Consider the following 17,342-nt stretch of genomic DNA (forward strand, 5'->3'; position numbering starts at 1 on the left):
GATGTTATTAGTAACAGCATCTTAGAGGCTGGAAGAAAACTCCGTTCATCAGCCCTCATTGTTGCAGCCGTGAGATGCACACACACATTCCAGTTATCTGCTGCACTTTGCTTTTAGCTGGTTCTTCCTTTACCTGCCTTCATTCAAGCTCCTCCCCAGCCTTTGTAATTAGCTCACATTTGTCATGTCTTTGTTGTGGGATATTTGATCACACTGTGAAACCCCAGACTATGTTAATAAAATCAACCTTGGATCAGGGAGCAGAGCCAGCAACTAGTTGACAGGAATTAGTCATAGAGAGGACAGAGGAGCCAGGAAGATGGGTAGAGACATGCAGGTAGAAGGAGCAGGAAGGGACTTTGAGTTTCAGGATCTCTTTGGTTTGGGATGGCTGGAGAACCGCTCTCTCGCTGGCCAAAAAGGAAGGTCAGCTGGTTGCTTCTCGGCCTCTCTGAGCTAGCAGGTTTTCACCCCAACATCTGACTCCTAAGTCTGTACTGGTAAATAGAATGATAGAGACTTAGTTAAAAACTACATTTGGTGGCAGTGACAGAGCCAGTGCTGGCAGGACTTTAACTCCCACTTGAGCGCCCTTCGTGGCAGGGACGCTGACTGTGGCCTTGGGGCTCATATCGTAATGAAAATATCAGTAGACTCCCGTGCAGCCGCTAAGCCAACAGAAAAACAAGTCTTCTTGTTTTTGTTGTTGTTGTTGTTTTTGTTTGTCTGTTTGTTTGTTTTTTGAGTCAGTCATCTATCTATCTAGAGACAGGAGCTTACTAATAAGGTAGCTCTGGCTAGCCTGGAACTTTCTATATAATTCCAGACTAGGCTAGCCTTGAACTCACAGAGATCCACATGCCTCTGCGTCCAAGTGTTAGGATTAAAGCCATGTGCTAAATGCCCAGCTTTATGTCATTTTCATCTTAAACCTTCTTCTTGGAAGACTCCAATCTTCATGACACCATTAATGACTTAAGGCTCCCATGTGTCTTTTCAAAATTTATTTTTCAATTGACTTCCAAGTGTCTCACCTTCCTCCCACCCTAAGGCATTACATATTGAACCCAAGGCCTTACCCATATAGGCAAGTACTTTACCACAGAGTTACACCCTTTATTTATCTATTAATCTATATATTTATTCATTATCTACCTAGTAACTATCAAAATGCCTGGCACACAGTCAATATTCTATCATAAATGAAGGAAGAGACTCACAAGACCCCACTCACAGCTGAGGAATGATTGACAGTTGATTGCTGCTGAGGGAAAACTGTTTTTTTTTTTTTCAGGGATGTGGTCTTAGTAGGTTGTCTATGCTTCATTGAAGCAACACTAATTGGACTCAGTGGGTTATAAAAAATAAAAAGAAGACAGGAAGTGGGGAGATGGAAGAGTTCCAAGAAGAGTAGAAGGAGAGTGACCAAAATACATTACATACTGTCTGAAAATCTCAAAGAATAAATACATTAAAAAATACTTGGCACAAACTCACCCACCACATATTCTATTTACCTATGTATACATGATAGAGATTTTGAGAAGGTAAGACAAGGTCTCATGTAGTCAGGAGGTCCTAAACTCTCATTGCCAAAAGTAACCATGAACTCCTGATTCTCCTTGTCTCCAACTCCCAAGTGCATCACACTCGGCTACGACAGATTTACACACCAAAGTCCAACTCCACAGATCCCAAGTGCATCACACTCGGCTACGACACAGATTTACACACCACAGTCCAACTCCACAGACCCCAAGTGCTGCCTCGTACCGACTACTTCTGCCTCACTCTGCTCCCACGCCTGCCTCTTCCCTAGTTTCCTCCTTTCTTATTGCTATTGTTTCTCTGTCTCACAAAGTAAAAATCTAGAAGAAAGGCTCCAGTCACTAAGTTCTACTGATGCAACCCCTTTGTCTTGTGTGGGGTGGGGATGTGGAGGTGTGCATGGTTTTTGTTTGTTTTGAGAAGGATCTCATTATATGACTCTGGGATGTCCTGGAACTCACTGTATAGACCAGGCTAGCCTTGAACTCAGAGATCCATGCCTCTTCCTCCTGAGTGCTGGAATTAAAGGCATGTGCCACCAACTACCACATGGGCCCAAAGTGGTCTTAATTCTTTGCTCCTCTTCCATTCTGGCTGGCCCTGCCCCTGTTCAAGTCCTCATCATAGGGATTTCTCCTTTTGGTAGTTTGGCATCATTCTATTTATACATGTCAGTTTATTAAACCTTTAATCAAGTAATTTGACTCAAAGGATGCAAGATTCCCTTTTCCATAAAAGCAAAACTGTACAATCAACATGATTTCTGCTGAACACCTCAGGAGGCCTGGAGTCTGGACACCTCACCCTACTCTTGGAAACTGAGGATTGAGTAAATAATGGTTAGTAAAACCAAGACGTAGAAGCTCTTCATGGAGGACTGTGAGACTGCACATGACTGGAGCAGCATGGCTATCTGCATTTGTCGTGTGAGATCAGACACTCTTCTTTCTTAACTGTGTGGGTGCCCGTGCTGGACTCCACAGCATTGACTAGAGTGCAAAATGAAAGGACGCACCTGAGAGACTGTTTAATTCCGTCCTGCTAGTCTTCACCTCGTTCAAGAGCTGATCTCTCTCTTGTCGGATGTCCTTCACTGCCCGGAGACGCTCGGAGCCTGCATTGACCAGCTTCACCTTTTCCAGTTCTAGGTCACTCATTCTGGCTTCAAGTTCCCGGATCTTTGCATCTTTTTTATCTTTTAAAATCTGTTCAGGACAAATACAAAGCACAGCAAAAGGAGTAAAAGAGTATGTACATGCATAGTAAGACAAACAAACCAAACCTAGTATCATCACAATTCTATCTACTTTTACTTTTTTCAGTCCTTCTAAGGATACTTATATAGTTTCCTTGCGATATAATACCCATGAGAAGCAACCTAGGTACATGTGGGGTGGTACTTTGGCTCCCCGTTTCCGAGGATACATCACGACAGGAAGGCATGGTAGCTGGAACTTCTCAGTCCACAGTGGCAGAAACATGCAGTATGGCTTCTTCACATCTTGGCAGATCACAGAGCAGAGAGCTAAGGCCAGAACCCAAGGGGCTGTTACATTCAAGACCCACCTCCAGCCACCCATTTCTGCCAGCTAGGTCCCACAGGTTTTACGGCCATCCAAAACATCACCATCAACGGGGCACAAGCACTCCAAGAGTGAGCCCGCAGAGGACATTCCAGATGCAAACCCTAACGGTTGGCCAAAGGAAAACGCAGAAGGACAAAGCCTGGAAAGACCCTCAAATACACGAGCCTGCGGGGACATTTTACACTCACTCACTAGAACATCACTACATCTGGATTTTACCATAATACACCAGTGTAAGTGGTAAAGAGAGAGAAGAAAGGAATACTTCACCATTCCTTTAGACTCAGATGTCTATTCCCAGGATCACCTGCCATAACCCGTAATTATTCCTATTCTCTATTCAGTCATGCTGCAGTGGGTACTTTTTCATATGCTGGGGACACACAGAGAGCCAGGACTAAGTGAGCGTGCACATGAGGTCTCTATCTTAGACTTCTCTTGCCTTACCCACGTCCTGAACCTAGATACCACCCGTGACAGCTGTGTCCTCAAGTCCTCCTTAGTGAAGGAGAGACAGGAAACAGCTATGTGTGACACATCAGAGAGAAATTGACAGTGGAAAGGGAAGGAGATGGGAGGGAGGGTGGATGTGAGGGAGGGGGGAGGTGAGGGAGGGGGTGGATGTGAGGGAGGGGGGATGTGAGGGAGGGGGGATGTGAGGGAGGGGGGATGTGAGGGAGGGGGGATGTGAGGGAGGGGGTGCTATTTGAGATGAACTGGAGTACAGAGAAGCATTAACACAGCAGGCCCGTTCCTGTCTGTCAGGTCTGCTCACAAGGCTGGTCTTTGCCTGGCATTTAGGAATTCAGGAAATCTGTGGTGGTTTGGAAGAAAATAGCTCCGAAAGGGAGTGGCACTATTGGGAGGTGTGGCCTTGTTGGAGGAAGTGTGTCACTGTGGGGGTGGGCTTTGAGGTCTTCCTTACTCAGGCTATGGTCAGTGTGGTATATAGTTCACTTCCTATTGCCTGGGATCAAGATATAGAACTCTCAGCTCCTTCTCCAGCAGCATGTCTACTTGTATACCACCATGCTTACTGCCATGATGACAGTGGACCAAACCTCTGGAATTGTAAGCCACCCCAGTTAAATGTTTTCCTTTATAAGAGTTGCTGTGGTCATGGCATCTCTTCGTAGCAATAGAACCCCTAAGACAGAAGTTGGCACCAGGGACTGGGGTACTGCTGTGGATAGGTCTGACCATGCTTTTGCTTGAAGGAATATGGACCTTGGTACTGTGGATTAGAAAGGCATTTGAACGCTGTAAGTGCTGCTGAATGGGTCATCCTAGTGGAACATGGAAGACAGTGATGCTGAGGGTGATTTGAACTGTGGGGGCCTGGGTCAAGAGGTTTTAGAGGAGACAAATTTTAGTATGTTGTCTACAAATCATTCTTGCGATATTTTGGTGAAGAATGTGGCTGCTTTTTACCCATGTCCAAAGAGTCTGCCTGAGGCTGAAGTGAAGAGATTTGAATTAATTCCACTGGCAGAGGACATCTCAAAACAGCCTAGTATTGACTCTGTCATATGGTTATTAGTGTTAACGCTAATGAATATTTTTAATGAAAAGGAGCAAACTGAGCAAGGAAAAATACAAAATGCACAATATTAGGAGAAAAAAGCACCAGGGAGCTAAGTCTATATTCAAGGAGATAAACAGATTAAGAAATGGAATAAAGGGAGTAGTGATCTTGGGGCAAGATCCCACCCAGCTAAATTTCCAATTTATGAAAAAGGATTAAAGAAAAACTTAGAGCCGGGTGTGGTGGTGCACACCTTTAATCCCAGCACTGGGAAGGCAGAGGCAGGCAGATCTCTGAGTTTGAGGCCAGCCTGGTCTACAAAGCAAGTTCCAGAACAGCCAGGCTTAGGAAGTGAAGAAAACCACTGAAAAGAGAAAGTTGGTGAGGATCTAATTGTACAAGGGGGTCATGTTCCAGCCCCCCAAAGCCGCAGAACTTGGCAGCTTTGGCCAAATGGATCTGGCTTTAGAGTCAAGAAAGTAGACATGGCATCTTCCTTCACGACTAAGAAAAGCCATCTCTGAGGCCAGGCGTGTGTCAAAGGCGTCCCTGAATGGAGGGCCACTCTGTGAAACTGTGAAGTTGGAGCCTGGGTTGCCTTGGAGACCCGAAGATGTTGGATGCCAGAGTTGTGGGATACCTGTTGAGGAAAGTTGCTAACAGGGAGTGGAACCAGCCCAAGAGAAAGAAGTGTGTTGCAGTCAACAAAGCTGAAAGGAACTGAAGATCTGAAGAAGATTTTGACATTAGACATGGAGATGCAGAGTTTGTAGCTGGTTTTCGGTCTTGCTTTGGTCCAGTATTTCCTCACTATGCTTCCTTCCCTTTGTTTTGGAATGACAATGTCTATCCTGTGTCATTGTATTTTAGAAGTATGTGATCTGTGTTTTATTTTGATTTTATAGGGGATTACAGTTAAGAGATTGCATAAATTAGACTTTTAAATAAGTTTGAGACTGTGAGAGACTATGAGGACTTTTGAAGTTGAACTGAATACATTTTTGCATTATGATATGCCTTCAAGCCTTTGGGGGCCTGGGAGTGCAATGTGGGTGGCTCAACAGAAAATGGCCCCCAAAGGGAGTGGCACTATTAGGAGGTGTGGCCTTGCTGGAGGAAGTGTGTCATTGTGGGGGTGGGCTTTGAGGTCTTCCTTACTCAAGCTATGCTCAGTGTGGTACACAGTTCACTTCCTGTTGCCTGTGGATCAAGATGTAGAACTCTATTTCTTTTCCAACACTGTGTCTGTGTGCATGCCCCATATCCCACCATGATAATAATGGACTAAACCTCTGAACTGTAAGCCATCCCCATTAAATGTTTCCCTTTATAAAAGTGGTCACAGTGTCTTTTCATAGCAATGGAAACCCTGACTAAGACAGACACCTAGCTGGTGAGAGCGGCTCATTGGGTCTAAACTTCAAACTTCTTGAACTGAGTGGTTATGAAAAAGACCTGCTTCCCTTCTTGGAGACAGGAAACTGGACCCTGTCAGGTAAGCGGCACATATATCATCAGCCGCCATAAAAAGCCTTGGGTACCGAGTCCTCAGTACCTTCTCTGTGGGCGGCATTTGAATTCTCACAATTTTCCTGCACTGCACTAGGAAGTGACTCCTGGAAGCTGGTGTTCTTTGGGCTTCCCCCATTGCCTTTTCCCTTTGCCAGCTGTTAAGGTTTGACTCTGGGGCTCCCTCCACAGGCTCACGATGTGAGTACTTGTTGCCCAGTCAGTGGTGCTGTTTTGAGGGTCTCTGAAGCCTTTAGGAGGAGGGGCCTACTTGATGGAAATAGATCACTAGGGCAAGCCTTTGAAGGTCACACCCAGTCCACTGTGCCTGCTGGTCTACGTAGTAAGTTCCACGGTTACACAGTGAGACTCTCCAAAGAGAAAAGAAAGAGAGAGAGAGAGAGAGAGAGAGAGAGAGAGAGAGAGAGAGAGAGAGAGAGAGAGAGAGGAAGGAAGGAAGGAAGGAAGGAAGGAAGGAAGGAAGGAAGGAAGGAAGGAAGGAAAGAAGGAAAGGCCAGATTGGTGTTACGCGATTCATGCTTGGAATCCCAGCATCTGACAGAATGATCATTGCAAGTCTGAGGCCAGCTTGAGCCCACATAATGAGTTCTATGAGACCTTCCAACAAAACAAAACAAAAACAAAAACAAAACATAAAGACATGGGGCAAAAACTACGAAGATGAATAAGGTGTGTGCCCTGCTGTATGAGGTCACCCATGCAGTAAGGGGACTCGGTATTTAAACACTCACAGTGCACCTCGGGAGTGGCGGGTCCACAGCTGAGTGGGAGCGCAGAAGGAAAGAAACTGATATCACACAGGCCAGGCCATCTTTGCTGTGTATTTCTTAGTCAAGCCCCACAACAGCCCAATAAAGTTGTGATGCTGTTTGCTTGTGTCCTGTTTGCACAGACACACCCCAAGAGTCAGTGAACAGTCCAATGCTATGTAGTTATTACGGGGGGATGCAGGTCAAACTGTGGACTCAGGGACCACTTCAGAGACAGGCTGGATTCCTTGCTATTTTCCTTTTGTACCCATGATGCTGAACCATTTCGGCACCACACATTCCTTTTAAAGAGTGAAAGGAGGGATCTTCTCTCAAAAACTTTTGTATAGCAACTCACTTTCTATTCTAGGGGTCTCACAGACGAGGAATCATTTCAGTTCTTCTTGATATATTATTAGGTCATTTTTGCTTTGAGAACAGAAAATTCGGGAGCTAACCCACCCAAACCCCGCTCAGACCTTAAACTCCTGCAGCTCCAGCTTCCGGTCATTGATCTCCTTCTCCAGCTGAGCCTTCTCCACCTGCATAGCGCCCGCGGTTCGCCCATGCTGGCCAACCAGCTGCGTCATGTTCTCAATCTGCTGCCGCAAGATCTCAATGACCTTGTCCTTCTCCACCATCTGGAGTTTGAGCGCCTCACACTCCGTCTGCACATTTCTGAGGTGGTCCCCCTCATTCTTCAGGTGTTGAAGCTCCTGTAACTTCAAGTCCACCCGCGAGCGGAGCTTGGTGATCTCTGCATTGGTGGCCTCGATGGCTCGTTCCTTCTCCTGGAGGGAGGCTGTCAGGTCGGACACCGTCCTCTCGGAGCTCTCAAGGGTCATCTTCTTGGCCGTCAGCTCTTCCACCACCTTGCGCAGCATCTCCTTGGTGGACTCAAGCTGTGCAGTGAGGGAGGACACTTTCTCCAGGCTCTCATTCTTTCCCTGAATGGCTGCCATCTGTGGGACAAGAAAGATTATTAATTGTGGGGGAAGCGGGGCATGGACCAGTTAACTCAAAGCATGGATCTTGAACTTGGATAGTCCAGATCGCCTAACTGAAATCATTTTGCTGTCAGAACTTAGGGCATAAAGGACACTTCCCCCCATGGAAGGGGCCACTGGGCATTGGTCCAGCTTGCATGCTCTCACCTGCCGCTCCATCTGGCCCTGACACTCGCTCTTCATGGCCTTGAGCAGGGCCTCCAGCCGCTGCACCTCCATGTTCCTGTCATCCAGCTCCCGGCGCAGGTGGTCGATGGTGATGCTGTTGCCGGTGTCTCGGTCCCACAGGCGTTTGTTCTGCTCCTTCTCCAGACTCAGCTCCTTCTCCCTCTTGTGTAGATCTGCCTAAAGGAAGCGAGGAGCCCTCTTTCTCCCACCCAGTCACACAATCAAGACAAACTCTTCCATTTGCCTTACACGGTCTTGGAGTTGTGTGATTTCAGAAGCCTTTGGTTATGGAAAATAAAGGCTTTTCAATAGCTGACTAAAACTGATTATTTCCTAGAAAAATACACTAATATTTTGCTTAACCATATTGGTTTAGGAGTGGCTTCTCACACCTGTAATCTCTGCACATGGAAAGTGCATGACTTGTGTTTTGAATGTCATTTTGTTCCAAAATGAACATACCACAACCTGAATTTAGTAGATAGCAGTTCTAATTAAAAGACTATGGCCACATGAAGACCCACCCTATCCAACATGTAACAGCCACGCCTAAGGAAAAAGACACAGATATGTAAGACACTTAAAGTACATAGAATGACATTCCATGTGTATGCACAATATTTTGTAAAATCTGTAATTTTATAATGTAAACTGGTTTGTGAAATGTACTGAAACTTTTCCCAGATCCCAAATCTGCATTATAGAGCATGATCTCACCAGCAGCTTTTGGAGTTGGTCATCCAGATTTCCTGACTCCTGACTGAACTGGTCCCGCTCTGTGCGCGCCTCGGTGAGCTCTGAATTGGCAAGGACTAACTGCTTCTCCAGCTCTTCTATCTGGAAGAAAAGTTCAAATCAAACAAATGCAGCGCGGGTCGGTGGCACCAGAATAGGAAGCCTATGAGAGCAGCCGGTGCTGCATTAGAGGCGAAGCTGACGGGTCTTATGTTTGTGGTTTTCTAACCTTCACATCTCCGTAGAATTTAGCACAGGCATTGGTCAAAATGGAGCTTCTGGACACAGCACACTGTGCTTTGTGCGTTTTCGCCTCAGAAGTTATCTTCTGGGGAGATACATCCTATAATTAAGGGAATCTTCTGGTGGTATAAATAATGTGCTGTGGACCCTAAACAACTGAACTTTGGAATACTGAGAAGAGCTATCTTGCTTGAGAATATCAGTCTCAGCAGGGCACATTGGTGCACATCTTTAATCCCAGCACTCGGGACAGAGGCAGGTGGATCTGTGAGCTCAAGGCCAGCCAGCCTGGTCTACATGGGAGTTCTAGGACAGCCAAGGCTACATAGTGAGACCAAGTCTTGAAAAAAGCCAAACACAGTATATGTGTTTGTGTGTGTGTGTGTGTGTGTGTGTGTGTGTGTCTGTGTGTGTCTGTGTGTGTATGTATATGTATATATAATATATATTATATATGTATATAATCAGAGTCTGAATAAGACAATAAGATACTGAATACAAAAGAATGATAATGATAGTGTTATGGTGGCATATTTCAAAATGAGTGAATAACTATATTTAAAGTTAGGAGAATATAATGTTGGACAATTTAAGCATTCAAAAGTTTATTTTCTTCAAATATAAACAGGAATGAGAATCAATTTTAAAGAATATATTTTTCTTTCAGTCAAGACAGCAATTTGTTGGAATAGAGAGAAATTCAGTTCACTAAACCAAGGATATCACACAGAGTGATACCATTTCCTTTCACAAACTCAGCACGTAGCAGGTCTGTAGGAGGGCCCAGGCTGTTCTAGTATTGCAAATGTTCCTATGGCCCTCAACACAGGCTGAGTGGGGACCCCAGACCATGGAGACTTTGATTTGAGCTGAGCACACAATATCAAGACTTAGATAATGAACCATTTCATAAGAACATGTTAATACTTAGTGTTATGCAATGAAACCACCTATAACTATGACTATTTTATCATTCACCTTCTAGGATTCAGAAAGCTTTCATATTGGCAGAAAGAAATGCTACACATTTCTTCCTTTTTCTAAGGTATATTCAACAGGCTTGAAAATTTGTGTCAAGAGTAAAGCTTAGTTTGGATGTGATCAAACCTTCTTAACTGGAAAACATATGACCAAGACAAACTTTTTCTTAATAACTTTTTATTTTTACTTGAAACAGATTCATTTAAAACTTTTCATTTATTAAACTAATATATAATCAATAACCACACTGTATATATAAATATACATATACACATATGTAACTATCTCCTTGACAAATAATAAGCATAAATGTGTAGGGCTTCTATATCTATTTACATGTACACATAAATGCCTTAAGAAAATGCTAATATAAAAAATATACAGTTATGCACTCATCTATAATGTAGTATCAGTGCGTACAGGACTTAGGACATAAATTTAAACATTTACATTGGATATGTGTTTAAGTTGGCATTATGTGATTATGTTATATATTAAGTATTTCATAAAGATTAAGTATTCATATGGGTTAAGTATATAAAGTTTTAGATTCTAATTATATTTGATAATGATACAAGGCATTCTCACAAGAATTAAGTACACATGAAATATTAGATTACAGATGGTATTTGATTTTAGGTTGCATATTAAAAACTATTTCACAGGAATTAATGGATTACCCACCTGTACTATTATACCTGGCGTAAGAAGTACTTTTGAGCTGGAGATATAGCTCAGTGGAAGAGTGCCTGCTAGATTTGTTCCCCAGTACTACCACTACCACTAATAATAATAATGATAAGAGAAAAACAAAAACAGTAAGAAAGTGAAAAACAAAAAATCCTTCATTCTTATGCTCCTTTGGAGGCATATATACAGAGAAAACATAAAAATTATCCTCTGTAATGTAAGTAACTTCTGAGAAGATGAACTATCAGTTGATAGCATCTTTTTGGTCCTATCATTATTAGGAAAGCCTGAGTCAGCACACTTAGACAAGAACCAGTGTCTCACTATGGTCACCCAGCAGTTCCGCTGGCCAGGCAGGATCAGGTAGACTGCACTGGGTTCCGGTCAAGGTTCTGTAATATGTGCCCTGCCTTGATTTTGCTAAGGTACAATTTTTTAAAGAGTATTCTAGATGGTCTCTCATGACCCTTTCAACTCTGTTCTTGCTACTTCTTAAAAAATGTTTTTACTTATTCTTTATGTTTTTTCATGTGTTATAAAAACAGCATCAAAAAAGTTTAGAATCTATATTTTCTACTCTTTTGGGCTATAAATTTAACAAGAACCTTTCAGTTTGAATTTTCATGAGTAGAGCAAACACTTTCTACTCCTCGCTTGGCACAAGCCATTTTCATCCTTGAGCAAAGAACTATTTGTTTATGTTCTTTAAAAATAGGTCTGTTTTAACGGAAAAAAAAAAATCAGGGTGGCTCTTTCATAGTATCAAACTTGACAGTAAAATCTGAGACGGAAACTGGAAGGAGAGAGGCAGGAGGGAAGAGCACGTCTTTTCTGGTTGCCCACTGTCAGAGCCCCTCCAGACCCCTGCGGGAACACCCCCGCGGGAAGACCCCCCGTGGGAACACCCCCTCGGGAAGACCCCCCCTTGGTAACACCCCCTCGGGAACACCCCCGCGGGAAGACTAGTTTTGTAGTTGTCAGTACTGACTCAGCTGCTATAGCTCTGCTTTTACCTTTCACTTTTTAGAGTAAAAACATCTATATGAAATAATCCATCAAAAAAGAAATGGACAGTGAAAGGGAAAACCACTGAAGTAGCAGCTGAGCTGGTACCCACAGCTATAAAAAGAAATCCCTGCACGGGAAGCCTTGGAAATGTCCAGGAGGCACTGGTGTCGGACAGGCAGTGAAGGTTTTCTCTCCTTTACACAGCAGCACTGGTTTTCCCTTTCACCATCCATGAACAGACTTTTGGGTTTGGATCAATACAAATCCGTACAAGGGTTTCGTTCTAATTTCACCGATTGTAGCCAATCACATCGAATCATATTGGATCTGTGCTTTAGTTATTTTTTTATGGTGGTGTTTTTGATTTAATTCTGTGCTCAAAATGACACAGATGTGGCCCAAGGAGGGAGCTGTGTGTCAGCATGAAGCTGCACGGAACTCTGGGAAGCCTTTGCACACTCTCCCAGCATAGTGGACAGCTTCGCCAGTGCTACTACATCTTCACAGCAGACTAGGAAATCCAGCCCCAGCAACTTTCAAAATAGAATCAACTTAGAATCAGATCATGATAGATTTTTGTTGTCAAAAAGCGAAAGTTAAGAGTAAAGCCAAATCTACAGAGCCAATAGTGACAGCTTCTACTGCTCCAAATTCGTAAAGGGGAATTCTGGAGGGTCTCCTAAAATGGAAAGAGAAGAATAGAAGACAGCATTATAGTTAAACACGTTGGCCAGCTTTGAAAAAGCTACATCTAAGATTTTCTTAGATATACAGTTTCTATTTTCACCAATATGAAATACTTTTTGTTAACCTGAAAAAAATTGCCCTCTGTAATGGATTTCCCTGAATTTACACACTCTAGGCAGAAAAGTTTTGTTTAGGCTGTCAAAAAAAAAAAAAAAATCTTTGTTTTTAAGGCAGGTCTCATGTACCCCAGGCTATGTGCCCAAGGATAACTGACCGCCCTTCCCCTATTCCCCGATTACTGGGAATTTCAGGCCTGAGCTACCATGTTAGGTATGTTCTGGGGACCCTGGTGCTGGGGGTGGAATCAGGATTTTAAGTATGCTAAGCAGGCACTCCCCCAACTAAGCTCCATCCCAACGTTTATCTATTATTTTCATTGATTTCTCCCCTTGATTTTTGAACATTATACATTAAAATCTGCACTGAAACAGGGAAGGAGAAAATAGATTTTAAAATTTTAGCAATATGAAGTCACAATATGTGAAAATGAAACAAAATATGCACAAGAATATGCTTTTTAAACCCTACATCCAAGTTTTTATAACAAAAACATTTCACAATAGAGTATTTGCATCCCTCCAAAGCAAATTCTCGTTAACTTGCTTAATCTTTGTTGCTCAGTTACACCAAGAAACTTCAGGCTAAGGTGTATTCAACTCTATATTAACATGTGTTCCCCAACTAAGGCAGCAGGAGCTGCTTCCTCTTGAGAGCCTAGTCAACCACCCTTAGGTTCACCTCTTAGGTTCACCTCTTAGGTTCTCTAGGATAGGTTTGTTTAGTCAGCATTTCAATGATCTGGATCAAGACTGATATGTCCCTTTCTTGAGACAGAGTCTCACAATGTAGCTGAGGCAGGCCTCGAATGTGTGATCCTCTCTCTAATCAGCCTCCCATGTGCGGGCTGTCTTCCTCATGTCTATTAACTGCTTACTATTTAAGACTGTCAAAGTTCTTGTGAGCCATTATTTACGTTAGAGCACATTACGATGCGCTCTAATATGTTAACATGATACATTAGACCAGATTTAAAAAAAAAAAAAAAAAAAAAAAAACAGGGCCAGGCGGTGGTGGCGCACGCCTTTAATCCCAGCACTCGGGAGGCAGAGCTAGGCGGATCTCTGTGAGTTCGAGGCCAGCCTGGGCTACCAAGTGAGTCCCAGGAAAGGCACAAAGCTACACAGAGAAACCCTGTCTCGAAAAACCAAAAAAAAAAAAAAAAAAAAAACAAGCAAACTAAATGAAGCTTATGAAGAGATCATTTTTCCAAGCTTGATATAATGGAGAGCCATAGTAATTACAAATTATATAAGTAAACACAGGTGAACTGAGCTTGATTTAGTAGTTTGTGACTTTTCAGAATCTGGTATCAATAAATGTTTGTCTTTTCAAAATGGCTTGAATAGTCATGAATAACAGTTGTTGTACTGGACTATAATACAATTACACTACTTTGTCTATCAGATTATAATACAATATCCTCCCAGCCATAATGTACTGAATTCAAGACCACCGTTCTGTTCTAGTTTCTGTAGGGGAGGTCATGTCCTTTGTATAGGACTGGTTTGTCTACAAGAGAGTGGACAATCATCAAAAGAAAAGTTTGTCCTGAGAAAAGAAACTGGAACACAAAAGTGAGCCTCTCTGGCTGCTCTGAGGCCAAGAGCTATATACAAGGAGGTACAATTTCAGGTCCTCCCTACTGAGCCATCTCTCCAGCCCTGCCTCCCCCAAAATAGTATTATCTGCTTTTAAGAGGAATTATGTGACGAAAGATGAAGACTTACATTCCTAATTTTTATTTTAATTATTTTGGGCAATCTTACATTTTTGTTTTCTAGCCACAAAATGATTAGAAGTTAAAGAGATGAAGCAGGTCCCCAAAACATTAGTGGTAGATATAGACCAGCTGGTACTGAGTATTTGCTAAAGCAAAGCCTTACAAATAAATAATAACATAGTCATATTCTTTTGTTTTTGTTTTTGTTTTTCAAGACAGGGTTCCTCTGTGTAGTTTTGGTGCCTGTCCTGGAACTCGCTCTGTAAACCAGGCTGGCCTCGAACTCACAGAGATCTGCCTGGCTCTGCCTCCTGAGTGCTGGGATTAAAGACGTGTGCCACCATCGCTTGGCCATAGTCATATTCTTTAATTTATTCTTTATCTATTTGTGTGGTAGTAAGGATTAATCCAGGGGCTCAGGCATGCTAGACAAGTATTCTTCCACTGAGCTACATTCTCTGCTACTCTATTTTTTAGAAATTTACTTGAAAAATATTTCCCAATTTTTATAGTGAATTTGAACATGCAATTTAAATAAGAGTTTATAACTTAACAGATAATTTAGCATGTTTGCATACCAACTTACACTGATTTTAAAAATATTCTCTTTTAATTGGAAATTGTTTTTATTCTTCATTTGCAAACAAACTGTCAAAACTACATTATTGATCAGTGTATAAAATGTCCTTGGAGTGAAGTCTAAACTTGCCTTATCTTCATACATCCTCTTGGCTTCCCTCAGCTCAGAACGAAGCTGAGAAACAGTAGACTCCAACTCACTGAGCTGGCGCATGTACATGGAGTTCTGGTTCCTTGCTTGTTCTCTAAGAAGGGTTAAAGAGGGTATAAAAGCAAATGTCAAACTAAGAATAAGCATGATACCTCAAGGGCCATACACATCTCTTAGATACTATCAGTAATTACTTTATATGGTTCAATTAGAGCATCTGTCTTTCATATATATATATATATATACACACACACACACACACACACATACACATAAATATACACATACATATATATACACACATATATATGTATTCATTACACTATTCTCTACTTTTGCATAGGATTAAAAATGTCTGTAGCCCCCCCCCCCCCCCCCCGCTTCCCCAAGAGCAATGACTCAGTGGTTGGGTGTTTGCTCTGCACCCACGAGGACCACAGTCATGGTCCCAGCTCCTACATAACAGGCTGGACATTCTGAAAACACCTAGAACTACAACTCCAAAGATTCTGATGCCTTCTTCTGGTCCCCACATGCACACAGGTACTTGTATCTGTACACACAGGTATACATACACTCATACAAACACAATAAACCTTTATAAATAAAAAAAAGTCTACACATAGACTTACACATCAGTTCAAATTATATAATTTCATATGCATATATATTTTCTGTGTATACTTGAACATATGTATAACTGTGTATAACTGTTTGTATGTACATATATAATTACATATAGATACACATGTAATTATTTATATACAAATATTCATAATATACGTGTGGTATGTTTTCTTTGTCCTATCATTTGCATGAACAACCCAGTGAATTCCAGGAGCCTGAATACTTGCAATAATACTTGGTACATGGTGACACAAAAAATATTACTGTTACCTTTTCTGTTCAAGTATTGGAAAAGTTTTATCAGTTCCTCATGGAATCAATTACTAAGCAATTTCAAAAAGCTATTAGGACAGCACATTAATCAAAATCATAGGTTTTTAAATCATTATTTCACATGTATGAGTTTTGCCAGCATGTATGCACGTGCACCAGGAGTATGCCTTGTGCCCACCGTGGTCAGAAGAGGGTGTTGGATCCCCTGGAATTTGTAGAAGGCAAAAGTTCTCATGCAGATAAGCACTGGAGAAGGCAGGCTTGTTAAAGACGTTCGCCTGTTCTCCTGGAATGCTGGGACAGAATGTAGTTTACAACCTGCCGATCCTTGGCTGTCTGATCAGCCAGGCTCCACCTGTATCCCTCAGAATTTATGTTTCACTTACCCCAGACCTTCCCCCCTCCACCCCAAATCTTGAGCACTGCTTCTAGGCCTTGAAACTCATCCTTGTGAGATGTCACTTGTGCTTTACAACAGCCTAAGTGACTTCATGTTATCTTAAGACAGGCCAGTCCTGACTCCCTCAGGTGTTACCTTTACCTCAGCCACACTCCCTAGACTCTAAATCTTGGGAACTATCTCTGAGTCAACAGTACCCATTTTTGTGAAAGAAGCCAGATGTACTTTGTCGAGAATCTCAATGCAAACATGTCTTAAGCTCTGCTATACTCAAAGGGCTGAGTTAAACGCCATCAGAAAACTTTTTTTCAAAATTGTGCTGTGTGCTTAAATATGACTAAAATATACCAACTGGTGTCAGACTCTGGAAGTTTGGCTCAGCACTGGCTACCAAAGTCAGGCTGAGCCGAGTTTCATTCCTCCCTTATCCAGATCGTTTTCCTGCTGGCCATAAAGCCTGCAGGGCCCTCCCCTCCAACCCCCAAGCACACAAGAACCAGAATCACAGATAACAGCAGTGAGTCGCCAGATAAAGATTGGGACTCAAACCCAGGTCCTCTGCAAGAGCAACAAGAGCTCTTAACTGCTGAGCCAACTCTCCAGCTTAAAAGAATAGTTGTTGGTGACATCCACTAGTGCACACATACTGAATGATTTCCATCTGACTCTGGATACTGTTGGCTTGGCTTCGAGCACTACTGGCTTTCTCCGTAAGTCCTGTTATTTCGACTTCATGTTCACTGATCAGTTGCTCAATCCTACGGAGAGAATGTAATGACTGTTAGGATACAGGACATTCTTACCTATGGCTTATCTCAAAAGCCAATGTTTTTCAATACCTTCAAACCTAGTACTTTGTTTCAGTCTTACACATGCTACTCTTCCGTCTGTTTTTTCAAGACAGACTTTAATTGTGTAGTCCTGGCTGGCCTTGAATTTGTAGGCAATCCTCCTGCCTCTGCCTCCTAAGTGCTGGGATTACAGACCTGAGCCACCATGCCTGGTTTTGTAAACA

At 42.5% G+C, this 17,342-nt stretch overlaps 1 protein-coding gene across 1 annotated transcript in view; it reads right to left on the reverse strand.

The window, feature by feature from the left end:
• Ccdc158 (coiled-coil domain containing 158) overlaps nucleotides 1-17,342 on the reverse strand; it is a 62,546-nt gene that overhangs the window by 31,111 nt on the left and 14,093 nt on the right. The window contains exons 7-12 of the mRNA XM_052735385.1: nucleotides 16,975-17,085; nucleotides 15,007-15,121; nucleotides 8,831-8,950; nucleotides 8,093-8,290; nucleotides 7,418-7,900; nucleotides 2,564-2,753 (exon numbers count right to left, since the gene is read on the reverse strand). Of these exons, the coding sequence (XP_052591345.1) occupies nucleotides 2,564-2,753; nucleotides 7,418-7,900; nucleotides 8,093-8,290; nucleotides 8,831-8,950; nucleotides 15,007-15,121; nucleotides 16,975-17,085 (1,217 nt within the window). The remainder of the gene's footprint in view (nucleotides 1-2,563; nucleotides 2,754-7,417; nucleotides 7,901-8,092; nucleotides 8,291-8,830; nucleotides 8,951-15,006; nucleotides 15,122-16,974; nucleotides 17,086-17,342) is intronic.

The sequence above is a fragment of the Peromyscus californicus genome, unplaced genomic scaffold (genome assembly GCF_007827085.1).
Source record: "Peromyscus californicus insignis strain IS unplaced genomic scaffold, ASM782708v3 Scaffold_13__1_contigs__length_99412109, whole genome shotgun sequence".
NCBI lineage: Eukaryota > Metazoa > Chordata > Mammalia > Rodentia > Cricetidae > Peromyscus > Peromyscus californicus.